Genomic DNA, 19,672 nt, shown 5'->3' with positions numbered 1-19,672 from the left:
ACGCGGGGCTGCGCGACGCGGGAGACGTGACGAGGCTCGGCGCCCGGGCCGGGCCCACCGCGGCAGGACTGCCGGCCCCACAGGGCCGTGCGAGGGGGCGCGGCGCGCGCCTGCGCCGTCGGGCCCCGCCGGGCCTCAAGGTGATGGTGGGGACGGGCGCTGCCGCACGTTGTCCTGCCGCGCGCGCGGGGCGGGTCAGGGGGAGGTGACGGGAGCGGTGCGCGCGGCAGCGGCCGTCGGTCAACCGCCGCCCGGCGCGTCTCCATGGCTCGGGGCCCGTGAGGAGGAGCGGTGGCGTGGCCACAAGGTACCCGCTCGGTGGGGCCGAGGGGGAGGGGCCGCCGCCCGGCAGCGGGCCGAGGCGGGTGCGGGCGGCTCGCGGAGCCCCCCGGGCGGCGGCGGCGGGAGGGCGCGTGGCCGCTGCCGCGCGCTGGCTGGTGGGCGGCGGCGGGACCCGCGGGCGCCCCCGCCCCCGGCTGTTTTGCCATCGCGGTCCCGGGGGTTGGGTTGACCGACCGGCGGCCGCTGGTGGCCGGGGGCGCGGCGAGGCGGGCTGGCCGCCTGGAGCTCGGTGCCTTCCCCCCGCTGCTTTCTCTTTTGCAAACTGCGGGGCCGTTCGGTCTGGCGTGGAAAACGCCGGCCGCCGCTCTCTGGCGGTTGCACCGTTATAGGGCCGTAGTTAGGTTTCGCTCCTGATGGTGTTTCTGTCCCGAGACAACCGATTCTGCGCGTTTCTTGACTTTCGATACTATTTAAGGAGGCCGAGCAAATATTTTCTTGTCTAATAAATTCTTTGAGCTGTGTCGTACGTGACAAATAAGAGCAAAGGGCTGGCTTCCCTCAGTAGGAGAATCTCAAAAATGCGACTTTTGCTCCTCTTACCTGTTCACTGGTAAAACTATGTTTTCTTGCTCGTCTTGAGCTCTCAGCACCGTTTTTTCTCTTTACGTTTTGTATGGACCATCTTTGGAGGAGTCTGAATCCTTAGGAGGCAGTGGCTGGCCGAATGAGGCACAACCCTCTTGGCAAAGTTGCGGAGAGTTATGGTTCTCATTAGTAATCTGCTTCTGGTAATTAACTATGGGAGTTATCCAGGGAGGCAGACTGAGAAGTCATGAGAATTTTTGTTAAAGTTCTTAATTCAAATGTGGATTTACGTCAGGTATTACAAACTACATGTTCCGCCTTATTTACATCTGTTTCTGAAATGCCTTCTACAAGCTGGCCCAAAAGAGACAACATTAATGTGGACGGGAGTACATGAGGTGACCTAGAATTCTTTACCAAAACTAATTCTTAAACTGAAAGTGTTCCTCAGTTTACCAAAACCCCAAGATGTTATTGCTGTTACGAGCATAAACATAAAATTATTTGCCAGTTTTGCTACTTTAGGGGAGGGTTAGGGAACAGATTCCTTATCTGGAATGTGTTTTGCTGCCTGTGCCACTCGCTTATATGACTTGCAGCTGCTTCTGTGTGGGAAATGCATGCACAGAGGATAATGTGTCCCCACCATCCATCTCCTCCTATGGGGCTGACAGCAGATGTTTAACTCCTTTTATGTTCAAGGGCTGCTTGAGGTAAAAGGAGGATGACTGGCCTCTGCGGCAGCATTATTGTATTGCACTTGCTGCTTGAGAAGCACTTCCATTGGGGGGGGAACATCATTTGATTATTTGAGTAGGTGGATATCTGGTGGCTTGCACATGGCAAAAACTGAGTAGGCAAATTTCAGACTGCTAAAGAGCATGTAAGAAGTTAAGGATTTGTCTAGCATGACTGTCTACAGATCTACCTTACAGACTATATCAGCTGATAAGAAAAGGTTTGATCTGATTTTGGGTTTTAAAAGTATCTGTGTAATTCTCCTGCTGTAGATATCTCCAAACTGACCTAGCTCTCTGTGTATGCTTATAGGCATCACTGAGAAACTGAAGTCTGGTTTTGCAAGACTGAGTTCTTGATGCCCCCTTATCTCAGATAACAGCCCTCAGTTTGCATCTTGACACATTTCTGGATCTGGAGGGAGTTCTGACTGGTCTTGAAGATAAGGCCACAACAAATTCAATGACAAAAGCAGAAAGAGGGCTGATTTTTACAATGTGAAACTGCTAGTTGAATGCATAAGATTCCTTGTAATCAGTTGGTTTTGCAGATTGGGGAAAAGATCCAAGAAAGTTCTTGGTGTTGATACGCTGTGAACCCAGATAGTTGAATCTGAACTTATTTTGAAAATCAGATGCTGAAGCAAATTCAGCATCAATCAGCAATATTTCAGTATTAAGAATGGCATAAAACCACTAGAACTGAGGCCTGGGCCCAAAACATGATTGAGGCATTCCTGGACAGTAAGGTGTCATCACAATAGATCATAAGGATTTTACCTTGCTGTTCTGATAGGTAACTACCTAGTTCCATCACTTTAGATCAGAGATCAACCTCAAGGTCAGGGATTCTTAGTGACTATAAAGTTTTTGTAGTAGATTCTTTGACTTAAGACAAACGGATTGTTTAGTATGGCAGTAACAACAACAAAAAAAGAATGCTGCTCAAGCTACAGAACTTCAAGTCGTGAGTCATGATACCTCTTAACACCACAGATTATTCTTCATGTCCCTGTCATTACAATAAAATTACAGTAAGAGTAGAAAGTTGTTACTCAGTTAAAGAATCTGTATGATCTATTGTGATGATACCTTCCTAAATTTAAGTCTTGAAGGTACCAGTATAGGTATGTTAAGTCCAATGTAGTTTATTCATATTAAGTCAAGAATATATCGCTTCAAACTGTCAGAAAAATTATAGTTTAACCAGGTTGGTAGGCCAGATTAGTGTGCCTAGTTATGTCAGTCCTCCCACCTTCTGTCTGTCCTAGTAAGTAAGCAGTTAAGGGCAGAAGTAATTTCTCCTTTAAGGCTCTGGGATTCTACAGTAGGGCTTTACTCTTGTTGATGTCTAGAATTCTGCAGTGCAAGTGGTAGCGATCTGTGTTCTCATGAACTTTGTGTCCTCTAAACAGCTCTAATCCTTTCTACGCCTGTGCCTTCCATCAGTTAGTTCTGCCCGCAACATCTTCAAACTAGCTACCCATTGTATGAGTCAACAAAAAAAAAGAATATTTTTTTTCATTGGCTTGCCAGACATGGCACTACTCCTTCTAAACAGACATCTGAATGGTAAAACTAGGTTGTATTCTGTTTGTGCACATCAGAAAATGAAGGTGCCACTTAGCTGGGCTGTAAATTCTAATTGCTTGGATCTTGTCCAAAAACTGACCTTGACCATGTGTAGCATTTCTTGTATCTGTGAAACAAGAAGTTGTGCAGCTGTGATTGTGGCTTTGTAGCAGACGTACAGAGCATTGTAGCAGATGATCCCTTGTAGCTCCTAGAACATCTGTAGTCTGTCCTGGCAGAGTGGGATGAGGGAAGGGGGTGGGGGGTTAGTACAGTCTGGTGCTCATGATCAAATTATAAATAAAACACAGCAGTGATGGTGGGTTTGATGTGGTTTTTTTTCAAATGGCTAGATTTTGTTGATTCTAAATAAAAATACATGGGTGGCTTTACAGCAGTTCTTAAAGTCTCTTCCAGAAGTAGCTGGTTAAGTAGAACATGAGGGTATTTATCTTTCAACCGTAATGGTAGTGCTTAGTCCCACACGTGTCAGTCAGCTATTTGCTCTTAATGTTTTGTGAATTTAAAAGTTGATTTCGCTAATGTTAAAATTAGATGTCATTTTTTGCTTCCTGCTCTCTCAGGCCATAGGAGAGTACTTTCTGATGGAGGAAGGTTTCTGTGCCGAAATAAAAGCCTTGGGCATTGTTAATCACATCTCATAGAAGGCAGTGTGCTCTCAAAGGCTGCAGTGTTGCAGTCACAGGATTTCTCTCTCAAGCTGAATACAGCAGACTGTAAGCGGGAGCATTATTAGGGCCCTATTACTGAAGTCCTGTCAGACTTTTCCTTCTGGTGTAAAAACACAGCTCTCAGTCTCTTATGTTCTTTCAGGCATTTATAAATGGTGTCATTTTGTTGTTTGTGTGTCTGGTAACATCATCAATCATGTCCTGTAAGCAAAAGATGTTGTATAAGGCATTAAATTTAATAGTGGGCAGGAAAGTTTATCTACTCAAGTATCAAGACCTTAATAAAAAAATACTACTTTCATGAAAACAGTTCACATTCATTTGTAGAGATGTGGGGAACAGCATTTACTAAAAATTAGATGAAGAGTGTGGTTTTGAGCGTGTGTGTGTTCTGTAAATGTTATGATCAGCATCTTCACACATAATTTTTCAAGATACTCTGATTGATACTACACAGATTTCCCCATATGGACAAGTTTGAATTCACAACAGAGAATTCAACACTTAGTTTGAATATTTAGAAAAGGTTTATACTGGAAGTGAATGTCTGCCAACAGTAATTCTGCTGAAAGATGAACATTCTGTATTTTTTGCTGGGGAAAATGACAGCTTTTCAGTGTTTGAGAATGTGAAATAAATGTGGTGAGAATATAAAAGAAAAAAAATTGAGCCTAATGCTTCCACTGTGAATTCTGTTCTTACTGAAGCTGTGGGTTTTTTCTCAGTTTGGGACTGGTTTGTGCTTATTCCTACTTTGTTTCTATTTGTAAGGCTTCAGAGTTTTTCCTTGAGGATGTTTTGTGAAAGTCTTAGAAACGCTTTGGTGAATTTGATGAGTAGAAGACTTGTTACTTGGTAGAGGTTGCTGTTTTAAGTGCTTTGTAAAATTGTTACATACTATAACTTGCATTTGAAGTATTATTACAGCCAATACCATTGGTTATGGTTGAGTTATGGAGGGAAGAGACTCAGAACAATGAGACAACACCTGCAAAGATCCAAGGTGGCAAAAAATGGCATTTATCAAGGCTAGAAAAGAAACAGTTTTGGAGTCCCAATGCAAGATGAGGCAGAAGGCTGTGTAAAGTTGATGCTAAGATCTAACATTAAGCATATCCCTACTAAATGCCTTTTATAGTTAGTCCAAAAAAAAAAGAGTATTTGAATACCTAAGCTCTTATTCTATGGTCTGGTCAAAAAGGATGAACTTTATTAGCAATATTTGTTTTAGTAAAAGTCACAGTATCTACAGAGTGTCTCCAGTTGTTTCATTAGACCTTTCAGGAGTAAATACTTGATTATAACTCCGAGAGCTGTTTAAATTAAATATTATAATCTAATTTTTATATCAGCAAAGTCCTGAGTGGGAATATTATGAATTAAAAAATGAGCTTGGCTACTAGAATCTAAATTATGAATAGCAGGAAGTCTTGAGCAAGCTGGAGTTCAGTTTTGCCTGCAGCCTTTTGATTGTTACTGGTGCCTCTGTTAGTGAAAAGAGATGTGCACAGCAGCTATGCATTCTGAAGAGAGGTAGCAGAACTTCATAGAAGAAATATCTGAACGCTGAACATAGAATAGTTGTGTTTCTAATGTGTTCCCGTATGTGTTAAAATGTACACTCAGAACTCCTGAGATCCTCAGTGAAAATTGAAAGAGGCGAGGAAGCTGCCAAATAAGGTTCACTGAACTATTGAGAGGGGAGATCCTAAGAAATTCTCCAGCAATGTTTCAGTAAAATGTAGAAAATGGATCTGTATATTTATTTATTTGTTTGTGTTTTAGCATCTAACTCACTTGCCAGTTCACTTGGGGGTGTTTTTTTCCTGAGGGAGTTTAAAGCCATATGCAGGAAACCGCTGACATGAGGCTTGCTTATATGAATTACCTTTTGCTGCTCCTTTTAGTTGCTTGGTAGAAACCTCCCACAGCTTTGCAAACTGTACCACCGCACACCTACACCTCCATGTTAACAGCCCTCTGATTCAAAACTTGCTTGACAGAAAAACACAAGTGTCTTGAGGGGAATGATCTAATGATATATTGGGAGATACAAAGATGAAAGAGGCTATTAGGGGTTGCTTGAGAAAGTTACTACATAAGAGTGGAATAGAAGGGAGAGAGAATTAGAACGTGTTTTGATCATTAGTGTCAAGTGAAAGGTAATGTGCAGAAGGGCAAAATAATAAGCAGACAGTACAATCCCTGCTTTGAACTAACAAAGGGCTTTTTTAACCCTTTTAGCATAGATGTATATACCTATTTTAAAGCTTAGTTAAGGTTTAAAAGCATAACTTTTCTATCTTGCTTATTGCAGACACCTGTCTATGGAGTGACAAACAGGCAAAAAGTCAAATCAGATAGCACTTTAAAAGGCGGGGTTTTTTCTCCTTCCCTTGATGCCTGTCTGTTGTTTTGGGAGGCTCTGAAACCAACATAGAAGATGGTCCAGCAAACTTAGACTTACTGGAAGGAATTGTGGAGAGCAAAGACCTTTTGCAGTGTAAGTATGAGAGGTGTACTTATGTAAAAATTCAGTAGAGGGCAGAATCAAACTTCTGAATGAAGGAACCCCGGGGTAGCTGTTCAGCACTATGGAACAGGAAAACAGTTAAAAGAAGGAATAGCACCAGTTATTAAAAACATCGTTCTGAAGAGCAGAAAGCACTACAAATGATTGTGATGCTTTGTTTTAGAAGAATTAGAGGAAGGACACTCACACTTTTATATAATGCTTAACTGCATGCAAGCTTAAGATTCAATGCCTTCTAACACAGAGGAAAATGGGGATACCACTGTAATATTGACTGGGTGCAAATCAGCTGTTAAGCCTCCTGTTTAGCATTCCAGATCTGTAAATCAACAGGTAGGCATTGCATTACGTTCTCATGCTTCATTTGCCTTCTGATTATCAGAAAATTGCTGTAGAGAAGATTGCTGTGTGTAAGGACCCTATGAGGGTGTATCTTACTTTTGTGACTTCACTCTTTGTTTTAGCAAGTACAAGAGTAGTTCAGATAAAATAAGGGTAAAAAAGTTGTTGGCTTGTCTCCACTTACATCGGTATTGAACTGTAGTAATATGATCAATTTAAAAATTATAGCGTAGCATTTGCTAAGTGGAGGTATTACAGAGATTAAATGTGGTGGAGGTGGGATGGGGCTAATGTGTGTGATTTGTCTACAAGAGTTTACTCTTTCATTTGCTTTAACATGATGATTTTTTAACCAAGATTTTAATAAATCTCACGATGACTTATTTTGCATTACTCCCTTTAACCTAAAATGTGGTGTTATGTATTCTAGACAGTTCTAACTGATAGACAAGATTAGACTGCTAGTGATGCCCAAACTTCAAGTTAGAACCAAATTTCTTAGTCTAGAATGTATAACAGATTGTATCAGGGACACTGCAAAAGTAGTAAAGGTCAAAATACAAATTGTGAATGCTCATACATACACTTTAAACGTACTGATACAAAGAATAAAAAGTCCCTATACACTGCCGTTTTCCCATCCATGGGTAGTGACTGCATTTTATGCTGAACTATTGCAGTTACTAAGGCTTATAGTTACAGTCTTATATTGAGTTTAGGAAAAACAATGATGCTTTGCATGTATTGCGCTATTATTACAATAATTCTAAAATGTGCTCCAAGCATTTTAGGAAACCCACGTGTTTTTTCTGTTCAGGTTTTTTTTTTTTTTAATTATGGTTTATGACCTTGGCAAGATGCCCTTTTTTCTTTTTAATATACTGTCAATAAGTTTGTGAAAAGAATTATTGAAATCTGAAAACAAGTTTTGCTTTATTTTTTTAATTGTATTTAGTATAAATGTAAGCGGGGGGGCTATTAAACTGAGCTGTTTGGATGAGATCTCTGTATTTGCCTTTTATGCAGTCTGAAGAGTGAGCTGGGAAGGATTTCTGAAAACTTAAGAGTCTTTTCAAAATTCTTCTGTGTATACAACAGACAACCCTCAAAGTTTGCTTGATTTTACACTAAAAATGACAAGGATGTAAATTAATTCTCTGATTTCATAGAAAGGTGTCTTGGGAATGGAAAAACTCATGGATTTTCATTGGGAGCTCTCCTGTGGTATAATTAATGTTCTTTTTTTAAACAGTAACAGAACAGGGAAAAATGTTTTAAATTCATCCATATTTACATATTGTATCCAGAGTGTTTCTGGTAGAACTGAGAAAATAAACCACTGTAATCTACATATGCTACACCCTCAATTCCCTCGGGTGCTTTCTGACCTCTTTTGCAAAAGAATTTACACTAAAGTTTTTGCCATCTTATATCGACCACATATTGTGTTTTAATTTCTCTGGGAGCTCAAAAAAAGTTAACTGTAATGGGGTAACTTTTAATACAAATTACTCTGATGAAAGTTTCATCTGACAGCATCTCTGGCATGGTTTTTCTTTCCAACAGCAGATATCGACAGCAGCTTTTGCTGTACCTATATTGGCCTGGCTTGTTACTTCTGTGTTTTACCACTGATCCCATTTCTTTTTTTTTTTTTGCATAAAATGTTGGCACACATCCAAAACGATGAATTTGTGGTAGTCATAGATGAACTCTGACATTAAAAGATCCTAGCGAGCTTTTGTTGTCCTCGGGAACAAAAGGAGGTCTAATCTGTACTTCCTAGTAATCACTGGAAGGCAAAGATTTAGCAGAGCAAATGCAAGAGACAGTACTCCTACAGTACATCAGGTTTATGCCAAAGCTGATCTAAATTATAACAGAAGTACAAAAGTTTGCTAAACAAAAACTCTACTACTGTAATAAGAAGTTGATCTATACTTTCCCTGAAGAGGGCACTGGAGCACTCCCTTTGTCAGAGGCCTTTTTAATAGCTTGCCATGAGAAAGAGCTGCCTTCAAGAACTAAACGGATGGCCAAGAATTGCAACCCAGGAGTACGTCCTGAACAGCCAAGATCCCTTCAGCTCAGTTTACAGCCAGCCAGAGATACTCTAAGTAGTCAGCCAGAATATGACAGCACTGAATTGGAGACCTTCTCCCAGAAGTGTTAGTATATAGTTTCATAGATTGGCCTACTAGCATCTATTTAGTCACTGACCGCATGGTATTCTTACAGCAGAGAACAGCTATGTTTGTCCTTAGACATCCCCATATTATTTTTTTTCCTTGTGGCATTTTTAAGAGAAAGCTAATGTAGACATCTAAGATGTTTTCAAATACCTTCTGTTCATGCCCCACCCCCACTGCAAAATTCTCTGGCCAGAGGCCAGCTGCTTTTCCACCTTTGTATCTGAAGCATCTAGCTTCTTTCCTTTCTGTGTCTTTGCAGCATTGTGCAATAGCATGAAAAAAATAAAACGCACTAAAATGAAGAAACAACTTCTGAAAAGTCACTAGGTGCAGTTGTGGGTAACATTTAGGTTACTGTCCTGGCTTCCTTAGAATCTGAGTGGTTTGAACAACCAAAAGTTACAGGGAAATTGTATAGCTTATATAGCTCCAGTAATTTCTTTAATGAAAGTATTATACATAAAGAATAGAATTGTGTCTCAAATTCATAGGCTCGCACACTTTCTCCCGCTGCCTGTTGAGCACACAGGGTGCTAGGAACTTTCTTTCACTAACTGTCTTAAAGGACAGATTTTCTGTATTCATCTCGTGTTTTAGAGGGATGAAACAACTAAGTTTCATTTGGACCTACAGCCACATTTATTGTGCACTTTGTCTGTCCTGTTTGTTTGCAACGTTGAGCCAAGTAATTAAAATACTACAGTTGAGTAGCTGCACCTATTACCCCTTTAACAATATTCATTTATTTAAAATCAATTTACAAAGTGTATGCTATAGTAATCTGTTGTTTTATTAAGTTGCCTTTCCTGCTGTAACCGTTGTAATACTTGCCTCATTTAGTCTTGTCATGCTGCTGGAAAGTAGCATAATCTTCAATTTACTGATGCTTTAGAAGCCTCTCCTTTGTTCATTTAGATAAGTAAAATGAAGCTTGTACCCATGAAACACAGTAGGTTTGTTAGGAAAATGCCAACCTTGTTTTAAAATACCTGTTTTATTATCTCAAATAGCACTATCATATTTAAGCCTTTTATATATCAAGCATCTAGCAAAAAGGTTTTTTTAAAGTAGAGAAGCAAAAAGTAAGCTGTTTTGCCGAACGTTAACTAGAACCATACCATCTGTGCTTACAAGGTTCAGGACCTTTTCAGGATCTACCCTAGACAGAGAACCTTCCCTTTGACCAACCAGGTCTTGCATCATGGAGAAAAACCCTTTAGTTAATGAGTTCTAAGTCCATCTGAGGATGCAGGAAGAAAAAAAGTGGCGTGGCAACTCTTTGTCAGTAGCCTTGGTAGTTCCCCTGCTTTAAAAGCCATTGGTGACATTTTAAGTTTTACACGGTGCAGCTAACTTGTGAGCAGAGGCCTTGAAACTCATTTACTAATCACAGAGCTATGTTAGCTACTGACTGATGAGTGTAGTGACCCATTGCTTCTTTGCATTAAGGAGAATTCTAGCCCCCTGGCAGCCGTTTAATACCACGTGTTCTGCAGTCATTGCAATGAATCAGAGGTGTGGTGGTACAGCGTTATTTTTGTGCTGTCAGTAGGTGCTGAACAGCAAAACCTAGAAACTGTTCTGAGAAATGCTGCTATATATACACTATATAGAATGCAAAAATTCAGAAATACTTGTTCAGTTTCTTCCTGCATCTGTACAGAAGAATGATCTCCTTCCAAGGCTGTTCGGAATGCAGAGTCCAGTCGATAACATTAATGAACCAAAATCAGTGCGCTGAGCATAGTTGTCCCCATCCTGTGTGGTAGCAATTGTCAAAGCTTGTTTGGAACAGGTATTTCTCAATAGGGTACCGTCCGCTGAAAACAGGTGAACAGTAGTAGTCTGACTCAAGAGCTCCCAAATTCCCATAGATGGACAGGTAACCTTTGCGGAGTCTGCTGGCTGGATATTGTGGAAATCTACTTGGGGCAGATGCTTAGTGTTGTGTACTGTTAGTGAGGGGGGGGGGCAGTCTGCTGTGGAGAGTTATCCCTCGGGAGAGGAGCGTAAGTGGCCATAGGCAAGCAGTGTAGTTGCATTCTTCCAGTTTGTTAACAATTTCTGTGAATTGGTAAGGTAGTTAGTATATGGCAGTGTGCCATCTTAACACTTGAATTTTGCTGAGTCTTTTCACTACTTTTTGTTTTGAGAAGCGATTGCATTTGGATCTAAGAATTCAGCAAGAATCTCCACTTCTCATAAAACCAGAGATAGCACAAGTAGTTATTTCAGTGAGTTCTTGCAGAAAACTGACTCGGAGAGAGGCAGTACCTGTAGCTGATCTACTGCTCTATAAGCAGCAGTATTTCTTGGCTCCCACAAGAGTTCATAACTCAACAGGAGTGAGTTACTGCTTGCTTGCATAGAGACAAGTGTTCCTTTTTCCCCTGTTGATGCAATACCTCGTGTTAATACAAGTTCAACAGAAGTGGGTGTCTGTGCTTGATGTGCAAGGTAGAGGTTCCCAGGGAGTTTGAAACCATTCCTCTGATCTTTTCCCCACATCAAACACTGTAATTCTAGTAATTGCAACTAATTCAAGTACAACAATAACATAAAAATACCTAGAAAACATACAGGCAGGAATATTCCAACAGATGCATTTGGGTTATGAAACTTCTGTCTCTTGGAAGGAAACGGTAATTCAAAGTTGAGGAACTTCTAAGTTACGCAAAAAAGATCTCCCATTACTGTGTCAGTATCCAAAGGGGAATTTATACCAATAACTTCTTCAGTAAGCAAGGTTTCGGGCTCACCAAAAATCTTCATCATATTAGTTTGCTGTTGTTGCTGTTTCTCTAAATAAGCCTTTTTTTCTACTTTAGCAGAGTCATCAATATGTTCAAGAGATATATTTGAAAGGTGGGGAACAAGTGGAAGAGTTACAACTTTTTGAAGATACAAACCTAATCATACTGTCCTTGTTGCGGATCTGGAAAGTAATAAAGGGTATGTATGTATGGCTTCATTTTATTTATTTTTTTAAAACCTTCTGCCTATGTTATGAAGTATTGATCATTTTTCAGCAGCCTAGACAAATTCACTATCGAAACACCCAATTCAAATGTATCTAACACTATAAGTGAAGGGGGAGCAGATATGAAGGTGACAGTGGAGTTTGAATTAAACTTTAATGATTTCTAGTTTGGATCAAGAATTGTTATGATAATTAAATACAAAAGCATCAGAAATATTTGAGCATTGTAATACAACTTAACGGGCGTATTTTTTCATTACATAAAATCGGTTACTGGCACTTTTTTTGGAGGGAAGGAAAACTAGTTCTGTAACTTCCAGTCATTGTTTAAAGGGGAGAATATTTCATTCACTAGTTCAAATCATGCATTTTTTGGGGAAAAAAATGACTTCTTGATGTTTGTACATGCCAGACAAAATTACCCTCTTTTGTGGGGAACCTGTAAATGGGGTTACTCCTGAAAGTTAAAAAAAACTGTTAGGTATTCAAAATCATAAAGTTAACTGGGTTATCCAGATTTTGAAGATATTATTTGCATTGTAATATTTTGGAAATTGCAGCTCAATGTTGCTTGTGTTAATACATGACATTCAACAGCACCATCCCCCTTCCTAACAGATTTATACTAGCAGGCTGTTATGGTTTATTGCTATTAAGGTTATTTCTTATTAATTGATTATTAATAAGTTACTGATTATTTTTTACTGTATTAACTTTTAGTTCAAAGTCGTATAGAATATGAAAATTACACCAAAACTAACTGTATTGACACCAAAAATTAATTTTAATTGCACTTAAGTGAGTTCATACTATGTGTATGTAGGCTCAAAGTATCAAACTATCAGTTGCTACTAGAAGTGAAGTTTCAGAGGTAACTTTTCAACAACTGTGCCAGATTATGCAGACAAAAGCAGCAGATAGCATTAAACATCTAAAAGTGTTTTTAGAGAGTAACATGAGTGTTTTAGCTGTAAGGAGCAGTGTGTGTTAAGTGAAGGGGCCATTTTAGTTCAGAATGCTAAAGAAGTGAGATCTAAAATTATTTGCTTAATTCTGGAAGGTAGCCATTTCTGCAAAGCAAGGTAAGGAAAACCTTTTAAAGTTGAAGAATAGAAAGCAATTTAAAATTTGAGAATTTCAAGTGGCATTACAGCAAATAGAAATCAGATTATTGAATTGCAATGTGTTTGCTCTTTTCTTTTTGTTTCCTCTCTAAAAACCTCAGCCACATTTCATCAAAATGCATCAGAGTCTATTACATACTGCATCTCAGCTGGCGCGTGGGACATGTTTGGTTTTTCCTCGCACTAGTATCTTCCAGTGCTTAAAAGGACAGTCGGTGTTGTCTAATGCTGGGTGCAAAGTGATTTTGGCACGGGACCCTCCTAAACGACGTCTTCATGCAGGTGCAGCACACTTTGCCTCAAAGAAAAGTCCTTTTGCATCACAGCCAGCAGACACTCCTCACAAAGTACCAGAAGAGAAAAATCCTTTGACTTCAGCCACTGATACACCCAAGCAGAGCCCTGTAGAGTCAGATTCTTCAGAACCTGATCCATTACAAGACAAATCAATTAGTCTCGTTCAGAGATTCAAGAAGACTTTTAAACAGTATGGAAAAGTCATGATTCCAGTGCATATTCTGACTTCCACTGTATGGTTTGGATCCTTTTACTATGCAGCCATGAAGTAAGTTGATATTCTGTTGCAGTGTCCAATACTGCTGTTGAATTGAGACTGACTTTCACAGGTGAAAGGACATATAGATTATTATTACATGTTAAAATGACTCTATATGTAATAGGGAAATGAGGCTATGTTTTTAACTGAAGCATAAGATTAATATTGAAAGAGTATAGGACTTGAGAGTGTCACATACACACTATTATCATGCTGTTATTGATGCATACCAGATACCTGAAGAAATGCTCATCTCCCCAAAATATGCATGGATGTAAACATCATTGAAATTATTAGTAACCTCTGACAAGGTTAAGATAGGGATTTGGAATCCTGATTACAAATTGCTAGGTGAGGTCTTTGTAGACCTGTTTTGTTTTTTGGGGTTTTTTTGCCCTTTGACTTGAGGGGTATTTTGCCATTTTTCTCCCCCCCTTCTTCACTGGTCCTCCCTCATCATTGGACTTCCATGTCGTTCACCTCACTCTGAGCTCTTTGCAAGTCGTGTATCTTTTCCTTTTTTTTCCTGTCTTTCCTGTCTTCCACTGAAAAAAATTGCTACTGTAGGCCAGACTTTTTAATTGGAAATTAAATATTTGTGTGGTTAAAAAAAAGATAAATTAAGTATTTTAATTTGGGGTTTTCAGCTGTAGCACGTGCCAGATACTACTCTGGAAAATGCCATTTCTTAGGAAAAAGAACTACTGTATCATCTATGAGCTGCTAGTTCAGTTGAAAGGTTTTATCTGTCTGCAAATGGTTTGCTAAATAAATGTTTATTTCTGGATTGCTAGTGTTGTATATTTCATGGTGGCAAAAATGGGGTTTTGACATCAGAATGCCTTACCGCACAAGTGTTTTAGTTACTCTAACCAGCAGGCATAATTGCCCTTTCTAGGAGCTATAGATCCAAATGTCATTCTAAATTTAGCTCATGTCAGAGGAATAAAGGTCTTCAGCTATAAAAATATTTTGCTTTGGATTAATTCATCTTGATACTTACATCCAGAAATTTCAGGTAAGTGTTCCAAAAAAAGTAATCTTCAGTCAAAGTTAGCTGCTGAAATAGGTATTTGATGGATGAAAACAACTGAAATATTTAACTAGAAACTGTAACAAAGCTTCAGTTTGTCATGCCACAGGAGCAGCACCCTCTTGAAGTGGAAAAACAACTTTCAGAATGACTGCTCATGATACAAGACTAAACAACGGTAGTTTATGAAATAACGCTGTTAATGCTGTCTTTCAAATCTTACTAGGTCTACTTTTTCTGCTCTGGAGATAGGCCTTTGGATTGTAGGGTCTTTAGTAAATTAACTGCCTGTTACTGTTTCTGATACTGAAGTGATCACATGCACAGAAGAATGAATGCTTAAAATACTAGGTAGAAATGGATAATGATAATATAACATCTCTAAATATTGGAGTGTCAGGTCCTCTATAACTGCATGTAGCTTTCCACTGTAATGTAAAGATGGGCTGTCTTTTTGGTTTTTTGGTGCTGATACTAGCTTCCCTGATTTTCAAACAGAAAGAAACTGTGATAGGAGCTCCCTCCGCCCATCTTGACACCTTATATTGACAAGGTAGAACAACTGGGCCAGAACCCCTGAAGTCTTGTCCATATAACATGTCGCTTCCTTTTCTTTTGCCACATTCCATTTGTTTAATATATTTAAAAGTGAATGGAGGACCCTAAAGTATGGATTCTGTGCTTCCAGGCATGCTGCAGATTAGTCTGAAGTTTTTAAAAGGAAAAAAAAAAAAGTAGGCAAAGTAGAACATGAAGTTAAGCCTGAATAGCTGTCTTACCACCATTATATCTACTTACCTCCAAACATACTAAACTGGGGCACAGGTAAGTTAGTAGCTACTCAGCTCAGCAGGGATAATATAAATGCCTCACCTCTTGGAATCCTGAAAAGAACATTAATTTGCCTATAGGTACAGAAATACAATTCTGTAAGCGCGTTGCTTAGGTGAAAAAATACTTCGCTATAAGATTACAGACTTTGTGTAAATGAAAAGAATGGAAATGGTACTCTAAATCAGTGTTCAGGTTTCAAATTCCAATTCAGGTTATCGATTATTATTTTTTTCTTTTATAGAGGAGTGAATGTTGTTCCATTCCTAGAGTTGATTGGGTTACCAGACAGCATAGTAAACATCCTGAAAAATTCCCAGAGTGGAAATGCACTAACTGCATATGCATTGTATAAAGTAAGTATAATTATAGTTTGTAAATAAGCTGTAAATCTTGCCTGGTGAACTAAACAGGGTTTACTTGTTTACAGCAGAAAGAATTTATGCTGTTTTCTTTCTTTGATAGTTACACATGCTTGAACATTCATTTTTGTAGTAAAAATAGTCATATGCAAGTTGATATGGGCTCTGTGTTCCTTTTAAGGAGTCTGTCTGTATTTCTAAAATAACTTGTTTGCTGCAGAACTATTGTCTGCCCTCAGATTTAATTACAAATAAGTTATTCCTTTGTAACCCTGACGTAATTAACAGGGATAAAGAGGTAAGGTCTAAACACATCATGACTTCCTGATAAAAGTACAGTTATTTTTATCCTAGAGCATTTGCTAGTTTGTCTTCCTACCTTAGCTCTCCATCATTGTCAAGTACTGTCACTGTCCATTTGACTCAATTACTTACATTCAGGTTTGGGTCTCTACTGCTTTATATGTGCACAATCCATGTTTAGGAAACTTGAACCATGTTAGACCGTGCAAAACCAAAGTACCGTATTCTCTTTGAATGCCACTCACCTGTTTTGTTTCCAAATGTGATGTGCTCCTTATCTGTTATTTAAAAGGGTTACTTTCCTAAACAACATGTGAAAGCACTATTCTGGCCAATTATTCCTGTGCCCAAAAGAGACCAATAAAGAAACGTGGTTAAATACAAAGATTTTATTATAGCTGTGAGATCTGGCAGTGTTGGAAGGAACTTCCAAGATGCGGAAGCACTAGAATAGGTTGCAAAAAGATTGTGCAGGCTTTATCTCTGAAGTTCTGAAAGAACAGTTTAGTCTGTCTAGCATAACAAACCTGGTTTATTGTGTCTTGGGTTAGCTGACCTCTTAAGGACTGTGTGTGTCCTAGTTTTGGACTGAAAGATGCCTATACTCTTGGATTTTTAGAATTTTAAAACATACATTGTCAATATTTCCTCTTTGCTTATATGGTTCGGTGTTCACATACTGTCTGTTCTGAATTGCTTTGTGAGATGCCTAATGCTTGTCCCACAAGCTACACAGGGAGGTTTGTGGGTGGTTTGTTTGGGTTTTTTAAATGCAAGTCTAATGCCTGTGCTGGTTTTGTCAAAAGGATACTTTAAGCAGGGTATGCATTGCGGGGGGTGGGGGGGATATGCACTGTATATTGGCTTATTTCCTTATAAATAGAAGACCTTTTTAGTATCTGATACTCGCCCAAAAGAATTCTCAATATTAAAAATACCTTTTGCTAAATAATACTGTCCTGTTTTATTGACATGGAGTGTTCTTTGGGTTTTTTTAAGATTGCAACTCCTGCCAGATACACTGTGACTTTGGGAGGAACATCCATCACTGTTAAATATTTGCGTAAGAATGGCTACATGTCCACACCACCACCAGTAAAGGAGTATCTACAAGATAGGATGGAGGAAACAAAGGATAAAATTACTGAGAAGATGGAGGAAACAAAGGATAAAATTACTGAGAAGATGGAGGAAACAAAGGATAAAATTACTGAGAAGATACAAGAAACCAAAGATAAAGTTTCATTTAAAAAACTAAAGGACTAGGAGAGATGCTTAATTTTTGGATATATCAAACTTAGCACTTTAACCCTTTGTGAGGCAGGATATATGAAGTGCACTTCTGAGCTTTTTTTTGTTTGTTTTTATTGTTTCTTCCTGCCTTGTCTGGAGACTGCAGTTGCTCTGGATTTAAAAATTCTGTGTATTCACCAAGGTTAAAAGTCGCCTGGGGAGAGGTTGTGACAAAATTTCAATTTACAGAGGAAAAGTAAATCTCAGATTAGAAGTTTGTGCGTCCATTGGTAATATCGTTAACAATTAACTCTTCCCTCTTTTTTTTTTTCTTTTTAATCACCACCCCCACCCCCAATCCACAATGAAGATGGTTTCTTCCAACTACTTTGTTCTTCTTCCATCGTAGTGCACAGCCATTGTTCCATTGGACTGAATCTTCCATCAAATGAGAATTAAGATTTCTCTGCAGGGAAAGGTAAAATATTCTGGTTTTCAGAGTATGTGGACCCAGGCCTCTTCAGTCGTGATCATCTCTCAACTTGGAGACAGACCATTGTCACCGATACTGCACATGAAGGAATCAATGGATTAGCCACTCAGTCTGAATGAATTATAACAGCTACATTGACTTCAGCTGAGTTGTGGTAGTTTACAGGTTGAGACTATGAATCTTTCTTGGACAGTGTATCTTTTCAGAAACCTCAACTGAAAGCTGTAGGAAGATGAGTTAATCACAGTAGCCATACTGTCAGTATACTTTTTTCCTAAAGTTGATTTACAGTAGAAAGAAAGTTATTAAATGAAATTAATCAATAATCGTATATTACAAACTAGGATTTTTTTATTATGTTGAAGTTTACAAAACTGTTCTATTTCATTTTTGGAACAAAAACATTCTGATAGAGGAGTTTACTTGAGAAACTGGTATACTAAGGGGCTTTTTAAAGAACATGAAAAGTTTGAGTTTGGGTTGAGTTAAACCCAAAAGTTCCTCCTCCTATTCAGGAATTCCTCAGACTTCAGTAGAACAATTTAACTAAATGAAGCATAATTTTTGAGACACTGATCACTGTCTCAAAAACTTTTTTCCCCTAGATTTTCTTATGTTAAGCAAACACTTACAGCTGAAGGCTGAAATGCCGTCTCAAATATCATAAAAGGACTGAAGTTGAAACTGTTCTATTTAACTGGGCAGGCAAACTTCACTCATGGTTTTATTCAAATGTAGGCTAAATTGAAATGTGATTTTTTATTTTTTTTTTTCCTATTTCTATTGCAGAACTCACTTGGTAGCAACTCTCTGCATGTGTGTCTTGTTTAACAAAGGTGGGGTTTTGTAGGGGGATATGGGAAAGCAACAGAGTTGGACCCTGAGCATTGTAATTAACTAGAGTAAAAGAAGGTAGCTGATACTTTATCAGCTCAGCCCCACTCTTACATTTTCAGTCAAGTCACTGGGGGCTTCTCCAGGCTTAAGTGAGTTGAACTTCATTGACTTCATTGTGCAGGGCTGATTATGTACTTCTCTGCCTCTGTCCACATGTCAAATAGTAACTGCAATCTAATGCCTACCTCACAGGGATGTTGTGAGGAGTAATCATTGTATATTCAGTGCCCTGAAGATGTAACGTGCCATGTTTCTGTTAAATATTAAAAAATAATTCTGTGAACTCTTATGCTGCTGAGCTGACCACTGCTGTAGGATTGGAGTTAATAGATGCAGCTTCTTTTTTTTTCTATTTTAGTGCACTTTTTCTTATTGTCCCCATGCTCGCATTCTTCTGATGTCGGCATCTGTTCTGGTTTTCCATTTTTGCAGGCAGCATTGCACCCTGCAGAGCCTTAAGCCTGCCTGGGTGATACTGTATTGTCATCCTCTCAGTCTGAGGCCAAACGTGGTAACCTCTCGGTGCAGTTCACAGGATCTGTCTCTTCTTTGCATGTGGCAGGGATGGCACAGGGGCATCTTGGTTTCCTAGGATGGGTCTGTAGCCCCCAGGCACATCAGCACTTGTTCATTACACAGATGCACCCTTTTGGTACCCCCATCCTTCTGCCCTTCCCCCTGTCCAGCCGGCCTGTGACCCCTCCAGTGTTTACTGATTTGTTCACTACCAATGCCAAGTACAAAAGGTATCTCTTAACTGTGTACAGTAGGACTGTCTTATGTGACCATTTCTGTATCTGCAGGAACAGCTCTTAGTGAGTATTGGCAAGCGCATCATCTCTGTACTGTTTGGTCAGTTTAGCAGCATGAACAGCCTCGAGCGGTTTCTGGGACAGCTGCACCCTCCACCCAGCATGTCCATTAA

General features: G+C 39.3%; 1 protein-coding gene across 5 annotated transcripts; it reads left to right on the top strand.

The window, feature by feature from the left end:
- Position 1: 1 nt before the first annotated feature.
- On the top strand, positions 2-19,030 carry FAM210A (family with sequence similarity 210 member A). 5 transcript variants are annotated; one of them, XM_055704081.1, is made up of 5 exons: positions 2-140; positions 11,767-11,887; positions 13,141-13,604; positions 15,704-15,815; positions 17,124-19,030. In XM_055704081.1, exons 3-5 carry the CDS (start codon positions 13,156-13,158, stop codon positions 17,388-17,390), a joined length of 828 nt encoding a protein of 275 aa, XP_055560056.1. In that variant the 5' UTR covers positions 2-140; positions 11,767-11,887; positions 13,141-13,155; the 3' UTR covers positions 17,391-19,030. The 5 variants fall into 5 exon arrangements, with proteins under 5 accessions (XP_055560056.1, XP_055560055.1, XP_055560054.1 ...); XM_055704080.1 differs by having other exon boundaries at positions 11,764-11,887; XM_055704079.1 differs by lacking the exon at positions 2-140 and adding an exon at positions 147-307.
- The last annotated feature ends 642 nt before the right edge of the window (positions 19,031-19,672 follow it).

Source organism: Falco cherrug, chromosome 3 (genome assembly GCF_023634085.1).
Source record: "Falco cherrug isolate bFalChe1 chromosome 3, bFalChe1.pri, whole genome shotgun sequence".
NCBI classification, from domain to species: domain Eukaryota; kingdom Metazoa; phylum Chordata; class Aves; order Falconiformes; family Falconidae; genus Falco; species Falco cherrug.
This window is presented reverse-complemented; position numbering and strand designations above follow the sequence as displayed.